At 44.2% G+C, this 23,797-nt stretch overlaps 1 protein-coding gene across 1 annotated transcript in view; it reads right to left on the bottom strand.

Annotated features, from left to right (window-relative positions):
• Positions 1 to 22,794, bottom strand: part of CHSY1 (chondroitin sulfate synthase 1) — a 76,111-nt gene extending 53,317 nt beyond the window's left edge. The window contains exons 1-2 of the mRNA XM_054449973.2: positions 22,475 to 22,794; positions 6,711 to 7,206 (exon numbers count right to left, since the gene is read on the bottom strand). Coding sequence (XP_054305948.1) covers positions 6,711 to 7,206; positions 22,475 to 22,794 — 816 coding nt within the window. The remainder of the gene's footprint in view (positions 1 to 6,710; positions 7,207 to 22,474) is intronic.
• Between the last annotated feature and the right edge of the window lie 1,003 nt (positions 22,795 to 23,797).

Genomic DNA, 23,797 nt, shown 5'->3' on the forward strand with positions numbered 1-23,797 from the left:
TAAGAGTAGCAAGAAAAGCAACTCATGACATACAAAGGATCCTCAATAAGATTAACAACTGATTTCTAATCAGAAACCATGAAGGCCAGAAAGCATCCATTCAAAGTGATGAAAGAAAAAAAGATTGGCAACTAAGAATTCTATATCCAAGAAAGATGTCCTTCAAAAGTGAAGGAGAAATTAGGAAAAAAGTGAAGGAGAAATTAGGACATTCCAAGAGAAACAAACAGAATTCATCTCTAGCAAACTTGCTCTATGAAAAATATTAAAGGAAGTCTTTCAAGCTGAAATGAAAGAACATTATACAGTAACTCAAATAGGCATGAATAAGAAGCCCCATAAGGGTAACTACATAGGTAAAAAAGGGTATAAATGCATTTTTTTATTTGTAATTCCTTTTTTCTCTGATCTGATTTAAAAGACAAGTACATAAAGCAATTATTATAAATCTCTGTTGACTGGCATACAATGCATAAAGATATAATTTATTTGACCACAACAGCACAAAGAGAGGAGACAACACAGCTACACATGAGCAAATCTTGTGTTTACTATTGTTATTAAGTTGGTATTAATCAGAACTAAATTATCAGGTAAGATGTTCATCCCCAAGGCGACTACTAAAAAATACAGTAAAAGAAATGAAAAAGGAATTAAGATGGTACACTAGGTAATAAAAAAGGTAGTACTGGAATAACAGAAAAACAAAGATACGACATACAGAAAACAGAAAAATGGCAGACATAAGTCCTCCTCTATCAGTAATTATATTAAATGCAAATTAATTAAATACCCCAATTATGAGGCAATATTGGCAGAATGAATTTTTTAAATGATCCAACTATATGCTGTCTTCATGAGAGACACACTTTACATTCAAAGACACAAACAAGTTGAAAGTAAAAGGATGAAAAAAGATATACCATGCAAATGGTAACCAAAAAAGCTGGAGTCATTATACTAATATCAGACACAATAGACTTCAGACAAAAATTGTTACTAGAGACAAAGAAGGAATTTTATAATGATAAAAGTGTCTATGCATCAAGCAGGTATAACAAATATAAACATATATACATCCCAAAACATGGCCCTGAAATAAAAGGAGAAAAACCTGACAGAACTGAAGGAAGAAATAGACAATTCAACAATAACATTAGAGACTTCTGACTAGGTACAGTGGCTCACACCTGTGATCCCAGCATTCTGGGACGCTGAAGCAGGCAGATCACTTGAGGCCAGGAGTTCAAGACCAGCCTGGTCAACATGGTGAAACCCCATCCCTAATAAAAATACAGAATTTAGCTGGGCATGGTGGCATACTCCTGTAATCCCAGGTACTCAGGAGACTGAGGCCGAGAATCGCTTGAACCAAGGAAGCAGAGGTTGCAGTGAGCTGAGGTCATGCCACTGCACTCCAGCCTGGGTGACAGAGTGAGACTCTGCCTCAAAAATAATGATGATGATATTAGAGACTTCAATATCCCACTGTTTTTTTTTTGTTGTTTTTTTTTTTGAGATGGAGTTTTGCTCTTTGCCCAGGCTGGAGTGACGTGGTGTGATCTCGGCTCACTTCAACCTCTGCTCCCCAGGTTCAAGTGATTCTCCTGCCTCAGCCTCCAGAGTAACTAGGACTACAGGCGCCCGCCACCATGCCCGGCTAATTTTTGTATTTTTAGTAGAGACAAGGTTTCACCATGTTGGCCAGGCTGGTCTTGAACTCCTGACCTCAGGTGATCCACCCACCCTGGCCTCCCAAAGTGCTGAGCCACCACGCCTGACCCTAATACCCCACTTTTGATAATGGATAGAACATGCAGCATTAGTGCTCACTCTTTGGGACATCTAGCCACTGACGGTCTGCCTGGTTCTCAGGCCTGCAAGTTTAACGGGCAGCCTAAATGAGTGAGGAAGGAACTACTGGAAAACAAATCATCTCCACGACAACCCAAAGTCAAGAAAAATTATTTATTTGTGGAGAGAACATTCAAAAACCTCTCATGAGGTGATGGACATGTCAACCTTCCTGATTTGATCATTATACAACATATACATGAATACATTAAACCATACTCCATAAATATGTACAATTATAATGTGTCAATATTTTTTAAAAAAGAGACATTATTTCTTCTATTATTAAAGGGAAAAATACCCCAGGCTTCTGGTATATGGATGTTCAACGTTCCTTTATAAGACAGACTAACAAGGAAGATTTTATCTTTTTACACATTTTGCTGCAAACTCCAATTTCCCTTGATGATATATGCCTCCCCATAAAAAGAACATTATCCATTTCAGCCTTCTCTGTACTGTTTTATATTTAAAATCAGTATCACAAGTTTCAATATTTAAAATCAGTATCACAGGTTTCATATTTTTAATTTCTCTTCAACTGTTTCATGAACATATGGTCTTTGTCTCCTCAACTACTCTGAAGTCCTTGAGGGAGAAAAAGGTGGCCATTCATGTTTCAATCTTTTGCAATTTCCCTACCAATTCAGAGGGCAGTTCTGAGGTCATTAATGAACCCTTAACAACTACTCACTGGCTAACTCGGAGCTTCATAACTGGTGTATTTTGGTGTGTGGGTGTAACATGAACAAGTTCCACGTGTGCCCAGATAACAAACCTTCCAGGCCTAGAGTGGTATGGGGCTGTAGGGGTGGTGGAGGGGACAGGAGCTAGGGATTGGGGTAACAGCAGCCCTTGGAGGCAGGCTCCTCAGCGTAAGTGAATTGAGTCAATGTCATGATGTGAAAAAGGTTGGGGAGCCTTGGGCTAAATGACCGCCTGGAAACACTGCTGAAAGAACTCGAAACAGCCTGAATGTCAGCCTGAATGTCATCAAAAAGACGAAGTTCTTTTATTTACCAAATGGGAAATCTTCCAAGACATAGATAGTAGGTATTATGCTACCATTCGTGTAAATGGGGAGAGAAGTAGAAACTTAATTGTTTGTATGTGATACGATACACAGGAAACCTGAGGCACCATGGTGGCTAATTCACAGCAGAAGCCCAGGGGCTGGAGGCAGAGGAAGGAAGACTATTCCTACATGCCCTTTGCACTTCTGAATTTTGAGCCACGCGACAATATTGGCTATTAAAAACAATTAATATTTTAAAGTTGTCAAATCCACCTTTGCCTATCTCCAAATTTCATTAATAATGATTACTGTCTACACCTTCACCCCTAGTCAAATATGAGAAAACAATAAAAGAAAGATCTACTGGTTGCCTGCGTGCAGTCTGTGAAAATGCACTGAGCTCTACACTTACGACCTACGCACTTTTCCATAGGTATAGCACACGTCAACTTGAAAGTTAAAGACAAAATGAATAGCTTACTTAAGTCAATTTTCTTTTTGTTCCCTCTTAAGAGTAGTATAGCTTTTCATATATTTGCCTTGATAAAATGAATTCCTATTTCAAATTTTTCAATAATAATTCTCAAAAGCACCTCACCTGAGTTGAGTCAATATTGCTGACACCATGTGGCAAGGGAACCAGGAGCTGGGCTCCTCTCAGCTCTTCTCCAGCCTCAAGGCCTAAGCTATCACTCTCCTGTGACTTCTCTGAGTTTAACGTTATTTCCAAACACAGTTCTCAAGGCTATTTATTAATAACCACCAATAATTATCAAAACAAGTTTAGAAATGAATCTAGACTTTGATTTTGACAGTTGTTCCTCACAAGTCATTTTAATTACCTAAGTGTTATCCCAAGGTATTATTTCTACTTGCCAAAAAAAACCTGTACCTTCTGGCTAGGCTTATAATAGGGCAAAATAAGTACCTTCCAAGTCCCAAAGCTTAACGTAATTGTCTTTAACATAAGACTCCACCTCAATAATTTCCCATAATGTGAGCCTTAATGGGGAAACTAGATTTACAGGAAGTTTAATAAAAGTTCCTCATCCACATGAAGGATTAATCTTACCTGAGTGGTGAACACAATGATAAACCTAATAACAACTTAGGTTAGAAGCACTTAAAGCTTTATAAAAAGAAAAAGAAAAAAAAATAGAAATCAAAGGTCTAATAAGATGGCAAGTGTTCCAATAGATGAATTCTTAAAATTATAATGAAGAACTACACGTGAAAGGGAACACTTTAAACATATAAGAAAACATACAGGAGAAAAAATATTCATGACCTAAGGAAGGGAAGAATTTCTTAAACACAAAAGCATAAACCGTAAAGGAAAAGAATGATGCATTAGATTGCACTTAGATTCACAATTCGTGTACAATAAAAATCCCACAATTAAGGTGAAAAGATAAGTCACAGTCTGAGAAAAGATACTCTATCCAGAAAAAAGCACTTCAACAAAACCGTAAGACAGACAACATTTCAGCAGACAGATGGGCCAACACTATGAACAGGCAAGGCAGCTCACAGAAGAGAAAAAGAGAGCTTTGGGCACTGCAGGGGGGAGGACCCTGTGGCACAAGCCCGAGGAGAAGCCTGCAGCAGTCAGTCAAAGCTCTGTCACCACAGGGCATTTAAAGAAATACAGAGCAGCAGCAGGCCCAATAACCACACTCCCAGGGACAGCCTTGCTGCTGCTGTCCCTGACCCACCTCCCAAGGCAGGGAGACAGGGAACCACACAGGGAGGAGGCCTCCTCACCAACCAGGTCCCTTTAGCTGATGAGGCCACTGACAGGATGCACCAAGCCTAAGAGGGGGCTCCAAGTGTCCAGACAGGATCATTCCATGCACCCCTTCGCAGGTCATCAGAAACCTTTTGTAATTACCTCATGTCAGAGGAAAACCACCTCCAAAATGGCCTCCTAGCCCTGCAGCCCCAGGATGACACTTTCTAACTACATCTTGGCATTAACGCTAAACCCATGTTCTTGATCAAACTCAAGAGACTGGCTCTGTTGGTGTCTGTCCAGCAGTATATAACAGCGCGACCACACTAAGACATACTTTTAAAAATTCTCTCCCAAAAGAAGGTCTGTCTTCTGTGAATCCAGCAAGAAGGCTGTCTTCTCAGAGATGACGGTCAGGAGAAAGTGTTCCAAAATATACAACGTGTTACATATTTTAACCATAATGAAATGTGTCAAGGTTATAACTACTTAATTAGGATGGGGAAAAATGCAGAAATATTGCCAGCTGTATTCTGCTTAAAACAGCGTGAAACCCTCAAACAGCTTTCCTCGCTGCAAAAATCCGTGACAACAGAGAGATCCCGTAGGCCCAGTGAGCTGTCCCCTAAGTGCTGGGGTTGGGGGGATAGTGTAAGGCACACAGGGATTGAAGAGTTCACTCAAGATCACATTTAGGACTTAAAATGTATCTTTGTAGACTTTGTAATTAAAAATTACAGGACCACTCCCTGTATGCTTGAAAATGTCCACTTCTCTAAAGTTCAAACAAAAAAAAAAGTACGAGTGATTAGCAGACATTTAAAAGTAAGTCTGGGGGTGGACAAGTACAGGCAAGAATACTGCTCTTTCACTCAAGTAAGTGGTTTAGAAAATTAGTTCAGAAAAAAGCTAACAGTTCATATCAGAAAGTGGATTCTTCTTCTTAGGCAAAAGATCCAGCAATTCCCCCTGCTCCTCACAACTGCCAGGAGTTTATCAACCTAAAGACAACACAACCTAAATAATTTTTTTCACCATTAACTGATATCAGATTCTGCAAACTGCAGGCAAAGGGAGCAGTAACAATAGAGGAAAGTCCTCTGTTGCCAGTAACAACAGAGGAAAGTCCAAAGCCAACTGATCTTCTCTAGAACTGCTACAGAGAAAACATCTACAAGTGGACTTCCTTTGGCAAATTTCATTTATGTGTCACGGTAACTCAGGAGCTGCATTGACAACTATTCTGAAAGCAACAACTATATTGTAAACTCACAGATTAAAGTAACTATCTGAAAAGTCAAGGTACACAACAAATGCGAAGTCAAATGCTATTGGCTTTTTTACATCATAATTCCTTTTATAAATTCAAAACATGTAAGTTTCTAATCTGTGTAGGTCATTATGACCAGATGAGAAGAGCCAGGCCTTTGCAAAAACAAATAGGGAAATATCCTACATTCTTGCAATTACATCTGTGGAATCAGCAGAAGTCAGACAAGACGATTTTCTGGATAATCAAGAAAATATCACTGTGACCATCAGCAACCCATTATCTTTTCTTTAGGCCCCAAATGCCATTATTTATTAACTAAGTATTAGGACAAAAGTATGGAAGAGCCGAGCGCAGTGGCTCACGCCTGCAATCCCAGCACTTTGGGAGGCTGAGGCAGGCAGATCACAAGGTCAAGAGTTTGAGACCAGCCTGGCCAGCATGGTGAAACCTCGTCTCTACTAAGAATACAAAAATTAGCCTAGCGTGGTGGCGCCTGCCTGTAATTCTAGCTACTCAGGAGGCTGAGGCAGGAGAATTGCTTGAACCCAGGAGGCAGAGGCTGCAGTAAGCCAAATTGGTGCCACTGCACTCCAGCCTGGGAGACAAAGCAAGACTCTCTCTGGGGGGAAAAAAGTACAGAAGATACGCGCTCAAAGCCAAGGAAAGGTAACAAAGGGGAACTGAATTTTTTTTTTTAATCTAAGGCTAAAAATGTAGAATAATACCAACTTTAACCCTCGAAGAGGATATCATCTCTAGTTTCCTATGATACGCTAGAACTAATGACAAAATTGACAAAATTAAATTTTTCCCATGGTAAAGAATTCTGTTCTTACCTCGTAAGACCAGACACACTGCACCCCTGCAAACCTCCGGACACATCTTCCCACCTCCACGTCCTCATGGGTGGTGTACATCTCCCGGAGACACTTGCCAATGTGCGGCACCATTCTCCGAAGCACCTCCCGGCTCATGATCACGCCAGGCCCCCCCATGCAGAAGTTCTCACCAGGCTCAAGGGCCAGTTTTCCCATTTCTTCTGTGGTGCCCAGGCCTGTCTGCCCAAGAAAGAGGGGCTCGCTGCTATTCAAACTCCTCAGGAAGTTCTCCAGACGGTCTCCTTTGATGTACACGTCATCATCTGCTCTCATGAACCATTCATACTTGTCCAAGTAGTGGTCGTGCATGTACTTGAGCATCATGAAGGACTTCTTCTGGGGTGGGTAGGAGTCGTCCACACCCCGTAGTGGCACGATTGGAATTGGTATAGATGTGTCAGAACCCTCACTTGAGAAGAACTGAACTTTCCCAGGAATTGTCTTGGACCATGTTCTGGAATGAAAATAAATATCGGTTAGAGAACACTTTATTTCAAGCTGATTTTCAGGAATTCATGTATCTGCTCATCTTGTATCGCCGTGTCCAGTGGAATGATAAAAAGCTACTTGGCCTGCTTGGTTCCTCTTAATGAAAGGCCAAGTTACCGGGTATTGCAAAGTCTAAATTAATTTTCAAAAGAACCCCAACAAAAAATGAAGAAGTGTTAAAACTGTTCTAGGATAACTAAGTTTTAGTTATGGCTGAAAACCAAACTGCCAGGGGACCAAGGTCTGGGTATACAGATTAATTTTGTGATACTATCAACTCCCTACCTAAAAACTTCTCACCTCTATAAAACAAAAAACAAAATCAAATGGTTCACTCAAAAAATTTTCTTTGAACCAAGTGCCAAGTATGTGCTAAGCTAAAGGGATGCGGTAGTGAACAAAAACGTGGTCCCCAAGTCATAGAGAGGACATCAGGAGAGACAGACACTTTTCAGAATAATGAGACTAATGTACATATTATTATGAACTAAGAGAAGTACTCCCAAAGGGCAGAGCACAGGACATGAGCTAGACCAACAGAACAGGGAGCCTTCCCCTGAAACAGGGTAAACATCAAGGAATGCAGGGCACGAGAGCGCTGTCATGAGGCGAGGAAGAAGGCTGATACAGTTTGGCTGTGTCCCCACCCAAATCTCATCTTGAATGATAGCTCCCACAATTCCCACATGTTGCGGGAGGGACCCAGAGGAAGGTAAGTGGATCACAGGGGCAGTTTCCCCCACACCGTTCTCATGGTCAGGAGTGAGTCTCATGAGATCTCATGGTTTTACAAGGGGTTTCCCTTTTTCTTGGCTCTCATTCTCTCTTGCCTGCCACCAAATAAGACGTGCCTTTCACTTTCCAGCATGACTGTGAGGCCTCCCCAGCTACGTGGAACTGTGAGTCCATTCAACCTCTGTTTCTGGGCCGGGCGCGGTGGCTCACGCCTGTAATCCCAGCACTTTGGGAGGCCGAGGAGGGCAGATCATGAGGTCAGGAGATCGAGACCATCCTGGCTAATACGGTGAAACCCCGTCTCTACTAAAAATACAAAAACAAAATGAGCCGGGCGTGGTGGCGGCGCCTGTGGTCCCAGCTACTCGTGAAGCTGAGGTGGGAGAATGGCGTGAACCCGGAAGGCGGAGCTTGCAGTGAGCTGAGATCGTGCCACTGCCCTCCAGCCCGGGCGACAGAGCAAGACTCCATCTCAAAAATAAATAAATAAATAAAATAATTTTAAAAACCCTGTTTCTTTATAAATTACCTATTTTGGTATGTCTTTATCAGCAGTGTGAGAATGGACTAATACAGAGGCAAATGTGGTCGGGCGCAGTGGCTCATGCCTGTAATCCCAGCACTTTGGGAGGCTGAGGCAGGCAGATCACAAGGTCAGGAGTTCAAGACCAGCCTGGCCAACATGGTGAAATCCCATCTCTACTAAAAAAAAAAAAAAAATACAAAATTTAGCCGGGCATGGTGGCATGCACCTGTAATCCCAGCTACTCAGGAGGCTGAGGCAGGAGAATTGCTTGAACCCGGGAGGCAGAGGTTGCAATGAGCCGAGATCGCACCACTGCACTCCAGCCCGGACAAACGAGCAAGACTCCATCTCAAAACAAACAACCAACCAACCAAACAAACAAAAAACAGAGGCAAATGTGCAGGGCCTGGCAGAGCACACTAGAGATGCAGGCCTCTATGCTGCAAGAGCCACACGAAGCCTCTAGAGGGAACACGGCAGAAGACAAGATTAAGGCCCACACATTTTGAACCCCCTAGGAATGGAGAAGAGGGCGGAAGGAAGCCCGAGTGGACACAGGAAGACCACCGAGTAAACTACTGCAGCAGCCCAGACCCGGGTTCAAGAGGCAACGGTTGCCCATCAACAGAGGGAAGATGAGTGGCAAGGAAACCACGTAAAGGCTCCTTCTGCTGAGCAGCTAATGGAAGGCTGTCATGTTGCACTTTCCCTCCTACTTTCTTCACGTTCTGTATTAAGATCTAAAGTTGTTTGGCTACAATAATTCATTTATACAGACTACTTCCAAGAAAAATGTATCATGGAGAATAAATAAAATAGTAAATTTAATCCTAAAATCAAAAAAGCAGTTATCAAATGATGTTCTCTCAAATATTTTTTATTTTACCTGTTACAAGTGTATTCATTATAGTGAAAAATTACTTGAAGGATCAATGAAAACCCCACACATCTGTAAGGGAAAGTCTTAGGAGAGAAATATCTGAAAAGATACACACCAAATCTCTGGGGAAGAGGTACACAAGGAGGAAAACTGGGAGGAGCTGGAATGTGTGTGGACAAAGGTGACTTTCACTTTTTATTCTATGCATCTCTATATTGAAGGACAACTGCATAAGTATCATATTACTTATTTTTTTTTTAATTGTGATAAAATATACATAAAACTTATCATCTTAACCATTTCTAAATGTAAAGTTCAGCAGCGTTGAGTGTTGTGAAACCATCACCACTACCCATTTCCAGAACTTTTTTCATCTTGCAAAACTGAGATTCTAAACATTTTACTTTTGTAATTTTAAAAAGAATTTACAATGAAGTACTTGGAAAACAAATGACTGGCTTTTATTTCTCTTCCAAACCCAAATATGAGGAATACAAAACAACTTCGAATGTATCTCTTTCAAGTAGAGGCAAAATTCGATGGAATTCAACTTTCTGCCAACACGCCTCTCAAAAAGTGCAAGGATTAAATATATACCTTTTTTCATCAAATTTAGGATGTTAACTGGAAGATGCACCATTGTTTTATCTATTAACAAATTTAAAAAATACTGCCAATCATAATCCCAGGATGCCAGTAACTATAAAATGCATCCTAATTTCTGAGATGTCAAAATCACAGAAGGGATATAAGATGGTGTTGTTAATCTTTTCCCTTAGTGCCTATGGATTTAAGATGGACCTGTATTCTTATGCCACGTAAACAACTCATTAACAAAGAACAACAATAACAACAAAAAACAAATTCAGCCCATTCATTCATTCCACGGTTATTAACAGATACTGTTCTAGGTACTGCACTCCATTTTCACAAAGGATATGCTCCTGAAGAAAAAGGGTGTAGAATAAACATAGAGATGTGGCAATTAATTTAAAGAAAAACCAATCCCACCTACAAAGGGACAAGTCCTTTTGCAAATGCGACAATGTGTGAATGTGTGACAAGCTATACATAGTCTTCTGATGTGGTGACATGTGGAGGGGAGATAACTTCTCAGAACTCCTCCAGCCTTGGGAAGTTAGTAAGGACAAAATTATAGTGCAATGACCCCCCTGATAATGCTCTCTTTATAGAGAAATGTTTTTCATTTGGCAGTCACAACAATTCTTTGAAAATGTAAATAATTTCAGTGCTTGGCACATTATAGAGATCAATAAATGTGTGGACTGAATACTTCCCACTCGTGTACAGTAAGTGACTTAATGGTGCCGCATGTGTTTGCAAAAGGTCAGAAATCATTTCTTTCTTGTATCTTTGAGAAATTTTCAACCTAGAAAGCCATGAAAATACTAAAACACTATAATGTTATTTGGGAGATGGGGTGGCTGAGACAATTCCTGCCTTCAAAGAACAACCAACTAAGGAGGCAATCTACAGCATCACAGTCAAGAGCTGGCTCTGGAATCAGGCCATGGGGTGAGAATCCCAGCTCCACTTTGGACAAGTTACTCTGTGACTCAGTTTCCTTATCTGTAAACGGGGGTTGCTGTGAGGGTTAAATGAGTTCTCTATAACCAGCTTAGAAGCCTGCCTGGCACTATGTAAGTATGACTTATTATTAAGGAGGACAAGAGTTTGCAAATCAAATAAGGTAGTGAAAGAAAAAGTACGGAAGACAGGAAAGTGTGGGCTCCACATGGACTAGTCAGTCTCAGCAGCACACAGAGCAAAGGTAATGTGGAAAATGCTTCTTACATTTCTGGCTAAAAACCTGAGCCTCAAGCTATGTACTGAAATCCTGTTTTACTATCAACTTCAGACAATGCTACAGGAAAGAAGTCTAACTTTAAATTTCACAAGTATTTTTGCTGTAGAACACGAGAAACTTTCCTATTAGACTGAGGATGAAACTTCATTTTAGTTTGGCCCTGCTTCCCGTGTGCCCCACCAGGAAGAACACAGTGAAGGAGGCCCCAGCAGTACAACCAGCACGTATGCAACTAATGCCTCAACTGTGACTTGAAATGGTGTAATTTGCCCAAGAAGAGAAACCAATTAATTTTAAAAACAGTCTAACCTCAACCCTACAGTTTTATGGTAACTCCACCCAATTATTATCTGTTCCTTTTTAGGTAACTCAGGGAAAAACCTCATGTTGTCCTTTTCTGTTCTAAATGACTGGTGGTTGGTTTGAGGGAAATCTCTCAATGTCAAATCTTTGTAAACCCTCCAATCTTAAGAAATTATCATCTTTTCAATTAGGGTCCTTTAACTTAAAGAGCTCCACAAAGTGAACGAGTTCTGGAACATCAATCGTGATTCACCACCATCTTGAGGAAGGAGGAGGGGGTGCATTAATAATTTCAAATAATTGAAGGGAATGCTCCCAAAGAAGCAAGCTGTCCCCTCTTCTGCAATATCAACAGGTCCAGTTCCTTCATTTTCATAAGCAAACGTCAGCTTTGCTATCAACAAATGTGTTACAGGGAGCAAAGAACTCTCACTTAATTGAAACGACAAAACGTTTGCAGAGGACTTGCCAGAAAAAGCTCATTTTCAACGAACTGATATCCAACTCTTGCTTAAGCCCAGATAAGACAGCTGAAACTTGAGAGTGCCAAGTGAATCTTCCATCAATCTAGGTTTCTAAACGCTATTCCTACACTGAGTTAAATCACAGTTAAGTAATTCAGCTGGACCAGTGTTAGCTTAGCTAAGGAATGCCTTTGCTGGTTAGGACTTAACCCATTTATGTCGGAGGTTGCGATTTTTGTGTGTGGAAAAAAATCAGACTTTAGTGATGACCTTGAGCAGGATATAAATAACTCCCACAAGCTTAGCGTTCCAATAATGGAACTCTAGGCATAAATGGGTTAATATCATAGTCTCCATTTCTATTCAGTGTTGTTTTAAGAAAAACCACATAAAATACACTTCTGTACAAAACTGCATCTATAGCATGACTCTTGTCCTCGGTAAATATTCATAATATATGGGTAAGTTTAAAAAGCAGGCAACAGTATATATGTGGCTTACCAAGGGAACAAAAGTACATATACAAAAATAAAATAACGTACAACTCCACCCCCAAAGTATTCACCGTGGTTATTTTTGGATGGGAAAACCAGAAAGGATTTAATAGTCTTTTTTTGTTTTCTGAGACGGAGTCTGGCCCTGTCGCCCAGGCTGGAGTGCAATGGCGTGATTTCACTGCAACCTCCGTCTCCTGGGTTCAAACGATTCTCCTGCCTCAGCCTCCCGAGTAGCTGGGATTACAGGCACCTCCCACCATGCCCAGCTAATTTTTGTACTTATAGTCAAGACGGGGTTTCACCATGTTGGTCAGGCTGGTCTCGAACTCCTGACCTTGTGATCCGCCCACCTCAGCCTCCCAAAGTGCTGGGATTACAGGCGGGAGCCATCGCGCCCGGCCAACAGTCTTCTTTGTGCTTTCTAAATTTTCTAAGTTTTCCGCAACAGGTATATTTAGCGTTAGAAAAAAAGTTTTAACTGGGCAAAAGCTTTGAGGCTAACAAGCAACCAAAGAAATCAAAACATGTAACAACAGAGAATTTTTACTTTTGTAATAAAACATTTTTTTTTTACCCAACAAGAAAAACTGAAAGAAAAATGGAGTAAAATTGAGTCGTTTCGATTGTGATTTTTAAGCTTTAATAGTTATTCTACTATTTACCATCAAAAAGGTGGGGAGATTTTCTGTGAGTTCCCCAAAATCACTATTACATGTGCTGTCTGATGGATACACGGCAGTAAGTTTTAAAGGACTCATGACAAAATCATCTTGGAAGTTAAAGAAGGGAGGATATGGGTTTTTCTCTGTAGAACTGATGGATAATAGGAATGAAGTGTATATACAGCTGTTCCTTATCATCCAAGAGGGAATGAGCCCAGGACCCCAAAATCCACAGATGCTTTAGTCCCTGATATAAAATGGTGCCGTACTTGCTTAAACCTTCACATATCCTCCTGTCTACTTTAAATCATCTCTAGATTACTTATAATACCTAGTACAACGTAAATGCTATGTAAATAGTTGTCATACTATATTGTATTTACTTGTATTGTTTTTATTACTGTTATTTTTCATTGTTTTTCCCCCCAAATATTTTCAATCCATGGATGGTGGAATCCACAGATGTAGCAGATAGCAGGGCCAGCTGTATTTACATTCTCCCCTGTTACAGAAGGGATTTAAGACAACTTAACCAAAATGCATACAGGATGAGAAAAATCAGCAAGAAAATGAGACCAAAGAAAAGTAAGAGTAGGAAACCCTCATGCAAGGAACAAAAGGCAAATCCTAGTGGGGGCTGCCCTGCCCAGGGCAAACCCTGACTCAGTGAGAGCACTCTCAGGAGTCACCACTTCAACTGCAAAGTGCTCATGTGCCGAGACCTATCCGCCATCACGTGACCTACGGATTTGCTAGTGGTGGGCCCAAATTCAGCTATAAACTTTTCAGCAGGCAGCCATGAGAAGTCAGAAGACTGTGTCCTACTGTTCAGGGTTAAGTGTAAAAACTCTTTCAGATACTAAGGCCTGAGGGAAACTTCCCCCGAGGTCAGTGATGGAGGTGTCCTTACAGGAAGCACAGGATGATGGAGCGGCAGTCCAAGTTCATCCTCCAAAAGAGTACATGGAGGCCACTACTCTATGCTGCCAGTCAGAGCCACGGCCTTCAGAAAAGGCAGAGGTCTTTCAAGGCCACCAAGTGATGCCACGGGCCTCGCCTGGGCTGGAAGGAATCCCTCTGGCAGGATGTTGCAAACACTGTTCAATCCCTCATCTCCGTCGTCTGCCTTGGTCCCAGAAGCTCTGCAGCAAATGCATTCAGCTGCAGCTTCCCACTCCTGGGCATGTGGTTTCCTCTTTCAAAACCCTTAACCGTCTCATCGTGCACGTCCTTATGACCCGTCCAATCTCAAATCCTTTTTGAAAGGAGGTGGGAAAATATAACAGAGGCTGTGAATGGTGGGGAAATTATTTTAAAACAAAAACCAAATTATACTCCTTACTGTCCATCCTAAAAAATAGACTTGAAGGGAAAGGAAGCAGTAAAGAGCCCTTTTTTTTCTTAATTAAGCTGTTGGCAGGGTGGATTACAGCTTCTCACTTCAACAATGGCCTAGGCACAAGCCCAGACGGCATTCCAAGGTATTAAGAGCTATGAGGAGCCTGCCCTTTGAGCCCAGGTTCACAGCAAACAACGGGAACAGAGACCACAAATAGGCCACTTTTGAAACATAAGAATTAAAATTTGGAGTGTAAATGACAGAAGACAAATTCTGATCTCATGAGACATTTCCAAAGCTTGAAAGTGTTGGAGAGCTACTTTATATAATTTGCATATCACTGCTGTACCCTTAAAGTATAAATATGCGACTAATTCTTAACGATCCACATGAACCAAAAATCAGTATCATTTAATGCAAACAATTAAACCACCCTGAACTTATTCCGGCCGACCACTTTGCAAATCACCGTCTTCCTGGACTGAGGCACTGCCCTGTATGAAGCCCACCTAACCACAGTCACCAGCCACCCCGGCCCTACAGCCTCCACACTGGCTTTCCATCCCACACATGCGCCTCCCAGGTGATCACCCACATCACTTTTCCAGTCTCACGGACACTGCTAAGGCTGGACAAACAGTCACCGTGGATAAGGAGACCAGCCTTACGCACTTCAACCACTTTCAGACCCACTCTCAGCGTGCATGGCTTGGCGACTTGAAAACCTGGACAAAACCTGCCTGTCAAGGACAACTTTGCAGTGCTTGGGCTGCATTTAACTGAAGGCCAGAAACCTTGATTCCAACGTTAGCTTCTGAGGCCACATTCTGACTCTGGATCCATGTGCTACTCTAAATTTTGCCCAATTATCTGCAGACACTACCATCAGAAACACGCCGAGCAAAGTATAACAGCCTTTGTGCCTATGGTCCACCTAGAAAACCACAACTTCAGTGGCCTCAAACCTACACTGTCAATAATCCTCAGGCTTTTGGTTTACAAGCACCAACTTGACACCGTATCAGAGCAGACTGTACCTTATTTTTAATCATCCAGAAAATGTATTTGTCTATAGAATAAATGCTGCAGCTATAAATGCTTCAGAGATGACACTGAATTCAGGTGAGAAGATGGACAGCTTTTATACTTGTAAACTGTAGCTAGGTTTTCTCGTTCACCCAATGCCATCCGGAACCAGAAGCCAAAAAGGCATCAACAACAGGTGGAAGCACTGAGTATTTACATTAAGATACAAAAGCTGGGGCCCTTGCATTGAAAACGCTGCCACCAGATCCTCCCCAGTATCACCTGGAAGCGTGAAGTTACAGTAACTGAGGAAAACAGTCATTACACTAACCAAGTAAATGTCACTTCAGGACAGAATCAATGGTAACTGACTGAAACAAGAATGGGCTGCAGTTCTGTGCCTAGCGGACCTCCACGCCAGCAGCCTAATGTGCTCAAAATGGAATGCAGTTTCTCTTAGAGCTGACATCTTTTTGTGGTTTTACTGTAGCTTTATTACAAAATAACTGCTTACTGTAGAAAAACTAGAATATATAGAAAAGTACTAAGAAGAATATAAAAGATCATGTGGCATCACAGTGAGTACATCCTTTTATGTTTCCTTTTCTACGCTACACAAACATACACTTTTGTTTTACTTTAAACACAAAGGGCTTTGTACTGGCCATACTGTTTCACAGTTTACTTTCACTTAAGTATATTCTGAACCTCTCTTCATGTCAATAAAAGTATTTCAGCCACACCATTTTTACTTGTTAGAGATGCAGACCACAGTATGGATGAATCAGTTAAGTCAATTTTGGTCCTTATCTCCTAAAGCAGGACACCTAAGATACCTGAAATTTCCACTTCATATGTACACATTTAAGCACACCTTTAAAATTCCTTTGGAAAAAATTCTAGAGGAATTGCTAGACCTCAAGAGAGCTGCATTTTAGACTTCTTGATAAATGCTACCCAAGCACCCCTCAACAGGTACCGGTCCTGTCCAACTCTAGCTAGGTACCGGTACCTGACCAACTCTAGCCACCCTCTGCAGCAGCAACACCGCTGGGCTGATCTTCCAAAACACACATCCCATCAGGCTACTGTCCTGCTGAAATGTCACCAATAGCTCTGGACAGCAACCACACAAAGCCTGGAACGCAGACCTTCCCTCCAGGTCCCTGCCCACCACTCTACCACCCACAGCCTACACCCAGCCCCAAGGAGCTGGCCTTTCCCATCGCTCCTTCACTAACTCCTGCCATTTCATGTTGTAGGAAACCTGTAGTTGTCTCTGCCTCAAGAACACCTCTTCATCTTCCAAGACTCAGCTAGTGGGTAAAAAAAAAGGGTGGGAGTGTGGGTGAGACATTTCTTGATCCATTCACCCACTGGGTGTAAGCCTCTTTCTTCTGTTCCCCCACAGTGATTAGTTCAGGCACCTTGACAGCCCTCATCAACCAATACCGTCGCTCGTTTCCTTCTGAGACTATGAACTCTGCAGAGACTAGGGCCCTGTATTTGGAATCTACTGTTAATAAAGAGCAGCTTAGTTAATGGACAGGGGAAAGTGAAGCTGCCGATGCATTGAAAACAGTCATGCACAATCCCCTATTGACAGCCATAGCTATCCCTGGAATATTCTGTTTGAGGGCATCAAGATCTTGAACCATGACATAAAAAACTACACTCATTTTCAGAGCCACATTGTTCCCTAGTCTCCTACAGCAAATTCATAATCTGAAATGACTTGGTGCTCCAAAAGTTCACTTACAGGTTGATTACTTAGATTTTATATGGAAAAGCCTTCTGTATAAATGTTTGCCAAGCTGAATTCTATCTAAGAAAGTGAGGACTGCTCTGAACTGTTTGAAGATAAACATGGTTTACTTAGCTCAAGAAATAAGGAAATGAATTCAGATTTATAAGGTAGGAGGATCTCATTAAGGTTGGTAAAGGAACAGTCCGTCTTCATTTAAAGCATTAGGAAGAGATCATTAACTGATAACAGTATCTTGAAATAAGATTCCTATATCTCAAGGTAACGCTTCTCAAACTTTCTTCCCACAGTCCCCTACAGACTGATGCTAATCTTTAATGGTGCCCTTGTTCAATCTTGGTGCATAGAAGGGAAATCATCCACCTCTTTCTTTTGATGACATAAAAAAAGAACAAAACTATTCCCCATCTTCAGCCCAGAGAGGGTAAGAACCAAAACAAACAAAAGGTGTTGGATTAGCTCAAGGTTCTGGGCATAAAAATGGACGAATAAGCAAAATATGTGTGGCTTTTTCTTTTTATCCAAACGTTGATTAAAAAATCTAAATAGCATAAAAACTCTCTCAGCAAGAAAAGGTAAGTGTAGCCAAGAAATGTTTGAAGCAGATGAATAACAAAGGGGAACTTGTCCACCGGATATTAAAATATTATTCAACCTCCAATGATTTCAATGGGTGGTACTGGCACAAGAACAGACAGAAAGATCAATGGAACAAAACATGAAGTCCAGAAACATACCCAAGAATTCTGAGCATGACGAAGATGGCATTTCAAACTGGTAGGGAAATGAGAACTTAGTCAATGGTACGTGGTGCTGCGACCACATACTATTTGGGGAAAAAATAAAGTTGAGATGATTTCTACCCTTTCTAGAATTAGGAAGGAAATGTTACCTTTGAAAATCTCTCCAGGGCAGTAACTGTGAACCTGGGGTAGAGGAAACTAAAATCAGAAAGGGAAAGACATAGACTAAACTACATAAACATTTCCCTTCCATGTATCACAGAACATAACTAAGAAGGAAATGTTTAAATATGGGAAAAATATGAATCGCAGCTAGTAATGCAAGACACAAGAAACCCAGAGGTTCTGACAAGCGGTCCTTAATTCGCATAATAAATGACTTCAGAGGAATCACAGTACCATTTTAAAGCGAAATTACCTAGAACACACACTTGCAGATGAGTCAAAATAAATTATTTTATGTGTTAATTTACAGAACCCCAGCTACCCACCTCCTTTTCCTGCATAAACCCTCCAGTGGCTTTCTAATTCACTCAGAATGAAACTTTACAAGACTGGACACTAGCGAGCCCCTTCCCTTTCTTTTATTGGCCTTCTTGGTGTTCCTTTCCAAGCCGGTCCCTGCCTTGGGACTTCCCAGTGCTTCCTTGGCCCTGATGCTCATCAATGACATTCACACAACTGGCTCTTCACGATCAAATCTCAGTCCAAATGACACTCTCTCCAAACTCTTCCCTAATCACCTAACACAAAGAGGACACACTTGTCCTGCCCCAACCCTGTTCTGTTTTCTCTACAGCATCCATCACTAGCAGAAACCCTCTTTTTAGTGTCGTCCCTCTGACTAAAGAACATGACAGCAAGCCGTGTATTGCAGTGTCCCCCAGGACTCAGGGTCCGGGCCCAGATGGGCCATGCATGCACGTGCTTTACAAAGAAATGGATCCTAAGTAATGAATCAGGATCACTCCTATTAACTTAACAGCTACTGTGTCACTCAGGGCCTCCAAAGGTCAGCCCTGGCTGGTCACTCACCTGCTACATTTTGAGTTTTGTCTCGCCTGCTTTGAAAAATCTGTTTCTTGTCTGCTATCAGCTGTCACTGCCCTGCTATATCTTGGTGGCCCCCATCCACCCCTCAAGCAGATGGCAGGTCTAGAAAGTAAAAATGTGTAATGATGGAGATGTTCTATCATCAAAGCGCAGTGCCTTTAGTGTGGACAGGCATATCTCCTTGGATTTTCAAAAGCTTTTTTAGCCCCTTTCTGGATCTCAGAGTTGTTGGAATGAAGAGGTTGCTAGCTACTAGTCCCTAGACCTAAATTCTGACATTTTCAGTATTCTACACCAAAGTATCATCTTACTGAAAGTGCTGGCATCTCCTTCATCTATAAACCAAACAACAGTTGTTTTTTTGTTTTTTTAAAAAACAAAACTAGAGTTTTCTCTAAGATAAAGAATGAATTTACCTTTCAGGAGAAATGTAAAGCTCAGCACATCGATTTCCAAACCAGAGTTCTACCGTGTGCTAGAAGAGTCAAGCTTACTTTTATACTGAACTGTGCATGGAATTTCCAATTTAAGAGCTCAGTGCGGACTTTTGGCCTGGGCTGCAAAGCACAGTAAAACTGTAATCATATGTTATACCCTATAACCTCCGTCCCAATTGAGGCCTTCCCCAAAAGTTCCTTAACTTTTAGCCTTAAGGCTAAAATCGTCTTGTGCCAACTCCTGCAGTCAGTCTAAACACAGGGTTGGCAGGCAAGAGGCAAAGGACCCTAACTGGCAGGGCAGGTCCACCTCCAGGCTCCACACACACTGACTTCTTAAGATCTGAGAGATAAAAGAAACTTATGTGAGAAAGCTGGAGTGACACTAGCTGGACACTATCTCCCGGCAGGCGTTTTCCTTTCTCAGAAAAGCAGAAGTGTCAAAAGAAAGGGAGAACCCGGCCTGGGGGCAAACTGTGTTTCTGCTTTCCCCTAACTACCTGAAAAAAATAAATAAATAAACAATGAGATTAAATCTTACATCCAGAAAAAGATGAGGGAAGAGATGTGGAAAGGAGGCCAAAAGTAAGAGCGTTAAGCTCGGGTTTGGGAAACCATCTCCAAGTGTGAAACAGTAGTTCTAGTTTGCATTACATTTTTTTCTTTTTTTTTTTTTTTTTGAGATGGAGTCTCGCTCTGCCCCCCAGGATGGAGTGCAGTGGCGCAATCTCGGATCACAGCAACCTCTGCCTCCTGGGTTTACGCCATTCTCCTGCCTCAGCCTCCTGAGTAGCTGGGACTACAGGTGCCTGCCACCAAGCCCGGCTAATTTTTTTTTTTTTTTGGCATTTTCAGTAGAGACGGGGTTTCACCGTATTAGCCAGGATGGTCTCGATCTCCTGACCTCGTGATCCGCCCGCCTCAGCCTCCCAAAGTGTTGGGATTACAGGCGTTAGCCACCGCGCCCGGCCTGCATTACATTTTCTGAGTATTGCTGGTGCATTAGGCCCCCCACTGATTTGAATATATTGATACCGAAACCATGAAAATGCATCTGTTCAGGGGGCATGGGGGAGATAAGGGAGTTACCTAATTTACTGTTTGTGCTAACTAGTTTGGTAACTGTCCCCAAAACTGTGATTTCACATCGTCTATCACACTAGAGTCATGCAGATTTACTTTCAAAACCATGCTGTAAATAATCTATATGGCTCATCCTCGATTTCTGATGCGGCTGTTTCTCTGGTCAAAAAAAAATCCCATAAAACCTCAGGTAATGCAAGGTAGATCTGGGAGAGAATCCTGATCGGCTGGTTCCCAAATCGCTGCATTAGTCTATGCATCTCTAACTATCGATCGATAGATAGAATTTGTTTTTTTTTTTGAGATGGAGTCTCGCTCTGTAGCCCAGGCTGGAGTGCAGTGGCATGATCTTGGCTCACTGCAACCTCCGCCTCCTGGGTTCAAGCGATTCTTCTGCCTCAGCCTCCTGAGTGGCTGGGACTACAGGTGCACCCACCACAGCCGGCTAATTTTTCTACTCTTGAGTAGAGACGGGGTTTCACCATATTGGTCAGGCTGGTGTCGAACTCCTTGACCTCAGGCGATCCGCCCGCCTCGGCCTCCCAAAGTGCTAGGATTACAGGCGTGAGCCACAGCGCCTGGCCTGCATTAGTCTGTATTTACAATACCTGCATTCTAAGCTCTTCAAGCCACTCAGGACCCTTCCTGGCGGAATGTGGGTTCTGGACTTAAGCAGGACCCTAATGGAAATGTGCAGGAATGGGGATCAAGCCATTCAACGGGCAGTCACTGAAGACCACTTTCACCTTCCTTCTCAGACCTTTACTTTCTCCCTTAAAGGCAGGGGGGACCATATATGCTTTTCCCCTCACAACATCTAGTGCCTGAAAAATCTGACCAAGACTGCATTTAAAACTGAAGTGTAAAGGTATTGGTTATAAGAACAAACAGCAACCAGCTTAGCCTGGCTCAGCACTGGCTGCTCTGAAATTTCATTCCCAGACCATTGACGCTCTAAAACCATTCCCCACATTGGTTTGCTCTGTGGCTGGATAAGACCCAAACTTTATCCATACAGTAAGTGTTTCTATACTTCACACATATAGGGTTTCCATCAAATCCCTTTATTGAGTCTACAACCCTCTCCAACTTCAAATTCACTCCAATACAAATCTGATTCTAACCATGCCAGCCATTCCAAAATCATCTCCCTTCTAAAGACTACATTGGCTAATCCCTTTGTTAAACCTGAACACGATTCCAGCTGCTTTTATGACTCATTTGGCCAACTAGAGCCCAGTTACTGGATAACAAGCATACACCACCAAGCTGAACTAATTAACACCAGAATGCAGTTTTCCACTGAATCTACCAAGGGCCAAGAACTGCTTTCCCCCAAGGTTCTCTCTCTCTTTACTCAACAGACTGGTGTGGTCCAGTGTGCTGCGGGCATTCTCTTTCATTTATAGGAGTGCCTCCAAAGGCGAAATGTGAGAGTACGATGTGGAAAGGTTCTAGTACTAGATTAATGGACACGGGCTCTAGCTTTGCAAGGACAAAGGTGCACATTTTAGGGAATCCAATATCAGCCCCAACTGCCTCCACTATCAGGTACTGTGCTATGAGTTTTCCAACATTACGAGGGAGACCCGATCTGTCGGGCCCTTTTAACGAGAAGCTTCGATCTGTAAAGGGCTAAAGTGCCTTAATCAGGGTGAGAGGCACACCCAGTGAGGCCACACTAGTCCATTTGACCCCAAAGGCCATGTTCTTGAGCGCTGCGCTCACCATCCCGCCTCTGATCTTTTCTCCCTCGGCCCGGCGTCTACCGAGAGGCAACCCGATCCCACCGGAAGCCCAGGAAGAGCCTAGGAAAGCGGGCGGAGGCGAGAGCCAGGAGAGGACCCGGCATGCCGGACGCAGGTGGCGGTGCCCGGGGAGCAGGGGCTCACCTGTAGGCGGCCACGGCGCGGGTCTGCAGGTATTTCTGGGCGGTCATGACTCCCACGAAGAGAAAGTTCCTGTCGCGCGGGCCGCCATCGGGGTCCGAGCCGGGCGGCCAGAGCTGCGCCCCGCGCGCATCGCCGCGCGCCCCGCCGGCCTGGGAAGCCGCCGCCTGCCCGGACCGGCAGCCCTCGGGGCTGGCGCGGCGCCGTGGGCCCGCTCGCTTCAGCTCGGAAGCACGGGGCAGGACGAGCCGCGAGGCCAGCACGAAGCCCAGGACGAGCCCGAGCAGCACGCTGAGCCAGGCGCGCCGGCCACGCGCGGCCATGCCCGCGCCGCTCCGCCCGCCGGGCCGCCGCCGCCGCCGCCGCCGCACGCTCCGCGCGCCCTCAGCCCGCCGCCCCCGCCCGCGGAGGCCAGCCCGCCCTAGCGCCGCGAGGCCCGGCCCGGGCAGCGCCGCCGCCGCCGCGGGCCCGCCGCGCCCATCGCGGCCCCCGAGCCGCCCGCAGGCCCCGCGCCGGCGCTTTGTTCCGCACGCCCGCCCCCGCCGCCGCGGCCTGCGCCTTTAAGAGGGGACCATGCCCGGCGCGCGCTAGCGGCGGCTCGGGCGCGAGGTGGCGGCGGCTCCTCCCGCTCGCGCGCGGGGACGCGGGGCCGGCACGACGGCGACGGCAGTGGCAGCCAAGTCCGGGCTCCCGTCCCGCCCTGCCCGCGTCCTCCGGCTGGCTCGGCTCGGTTCGCGCGGCGCCTGCCCCCGTCCTCTTCGTGGCCGGCGCCGCCGCCGCAGCTGCACATCCTCCGGCTTAGCTCGCCATTGCAACAGGAGCCCCTCACGTCACGCACAGCGCGTTATGAAGCGGCCCCGCCGGCGGCGAGCCGTGGCCCCTCTCGGGATCCGTCCGCGCCGCGCGATTGGCGCAAAAGTGAATGAGGGGCGGTTCACGTGGCCAAAGTTTGACCAAAAAAAAAAAAAAAAAGCCCTCAGCGCCCCGCCCGCGCGGTCTGCGACTGGAGCTGGCGGGCGGAGGGGGCGTGGGCTCCGGCGCGGGGCCCGCGGGGCCGGAGCTGCCCGTTATCCGCACCTACACCCGGCGCAAGGGCGGCCCCGCGAGGGCGGCCGGTTCCTGCACCGCGGCGCCGGGGCGCGAGTCTCAGGAGCCAGCCTTGCAGTGGGGGCTTCTCGGCCCCGAGGCTCCACGCTGCGCACGTTCGTCCCGCACAGACCGTCCTCGCTGCACCCCACGGCCACGCCCTTCCTGCCGCCCGGCCGACCTCCCGCTCCCGGCCCCGCGCTCCCGACCACACTGCAGCTTTGTCCGCAGTCCCGCGGC

Source organism: Pongo pygmaeus, chromosome 16 (genome assembly GCF_028885625.2).
Source record: "Pongo pygmaeus isolate AG05252 chromosome 16, NHGRI_mPonPyg2-v2.0_pri, whole genome shotgun sequence".
NCBI classification, from domain to species: Eukaryota; Metazoa; Chordata; class Mammalia; order Primates; family Hominidae; genus Pongo; species Pongo pygmaeus.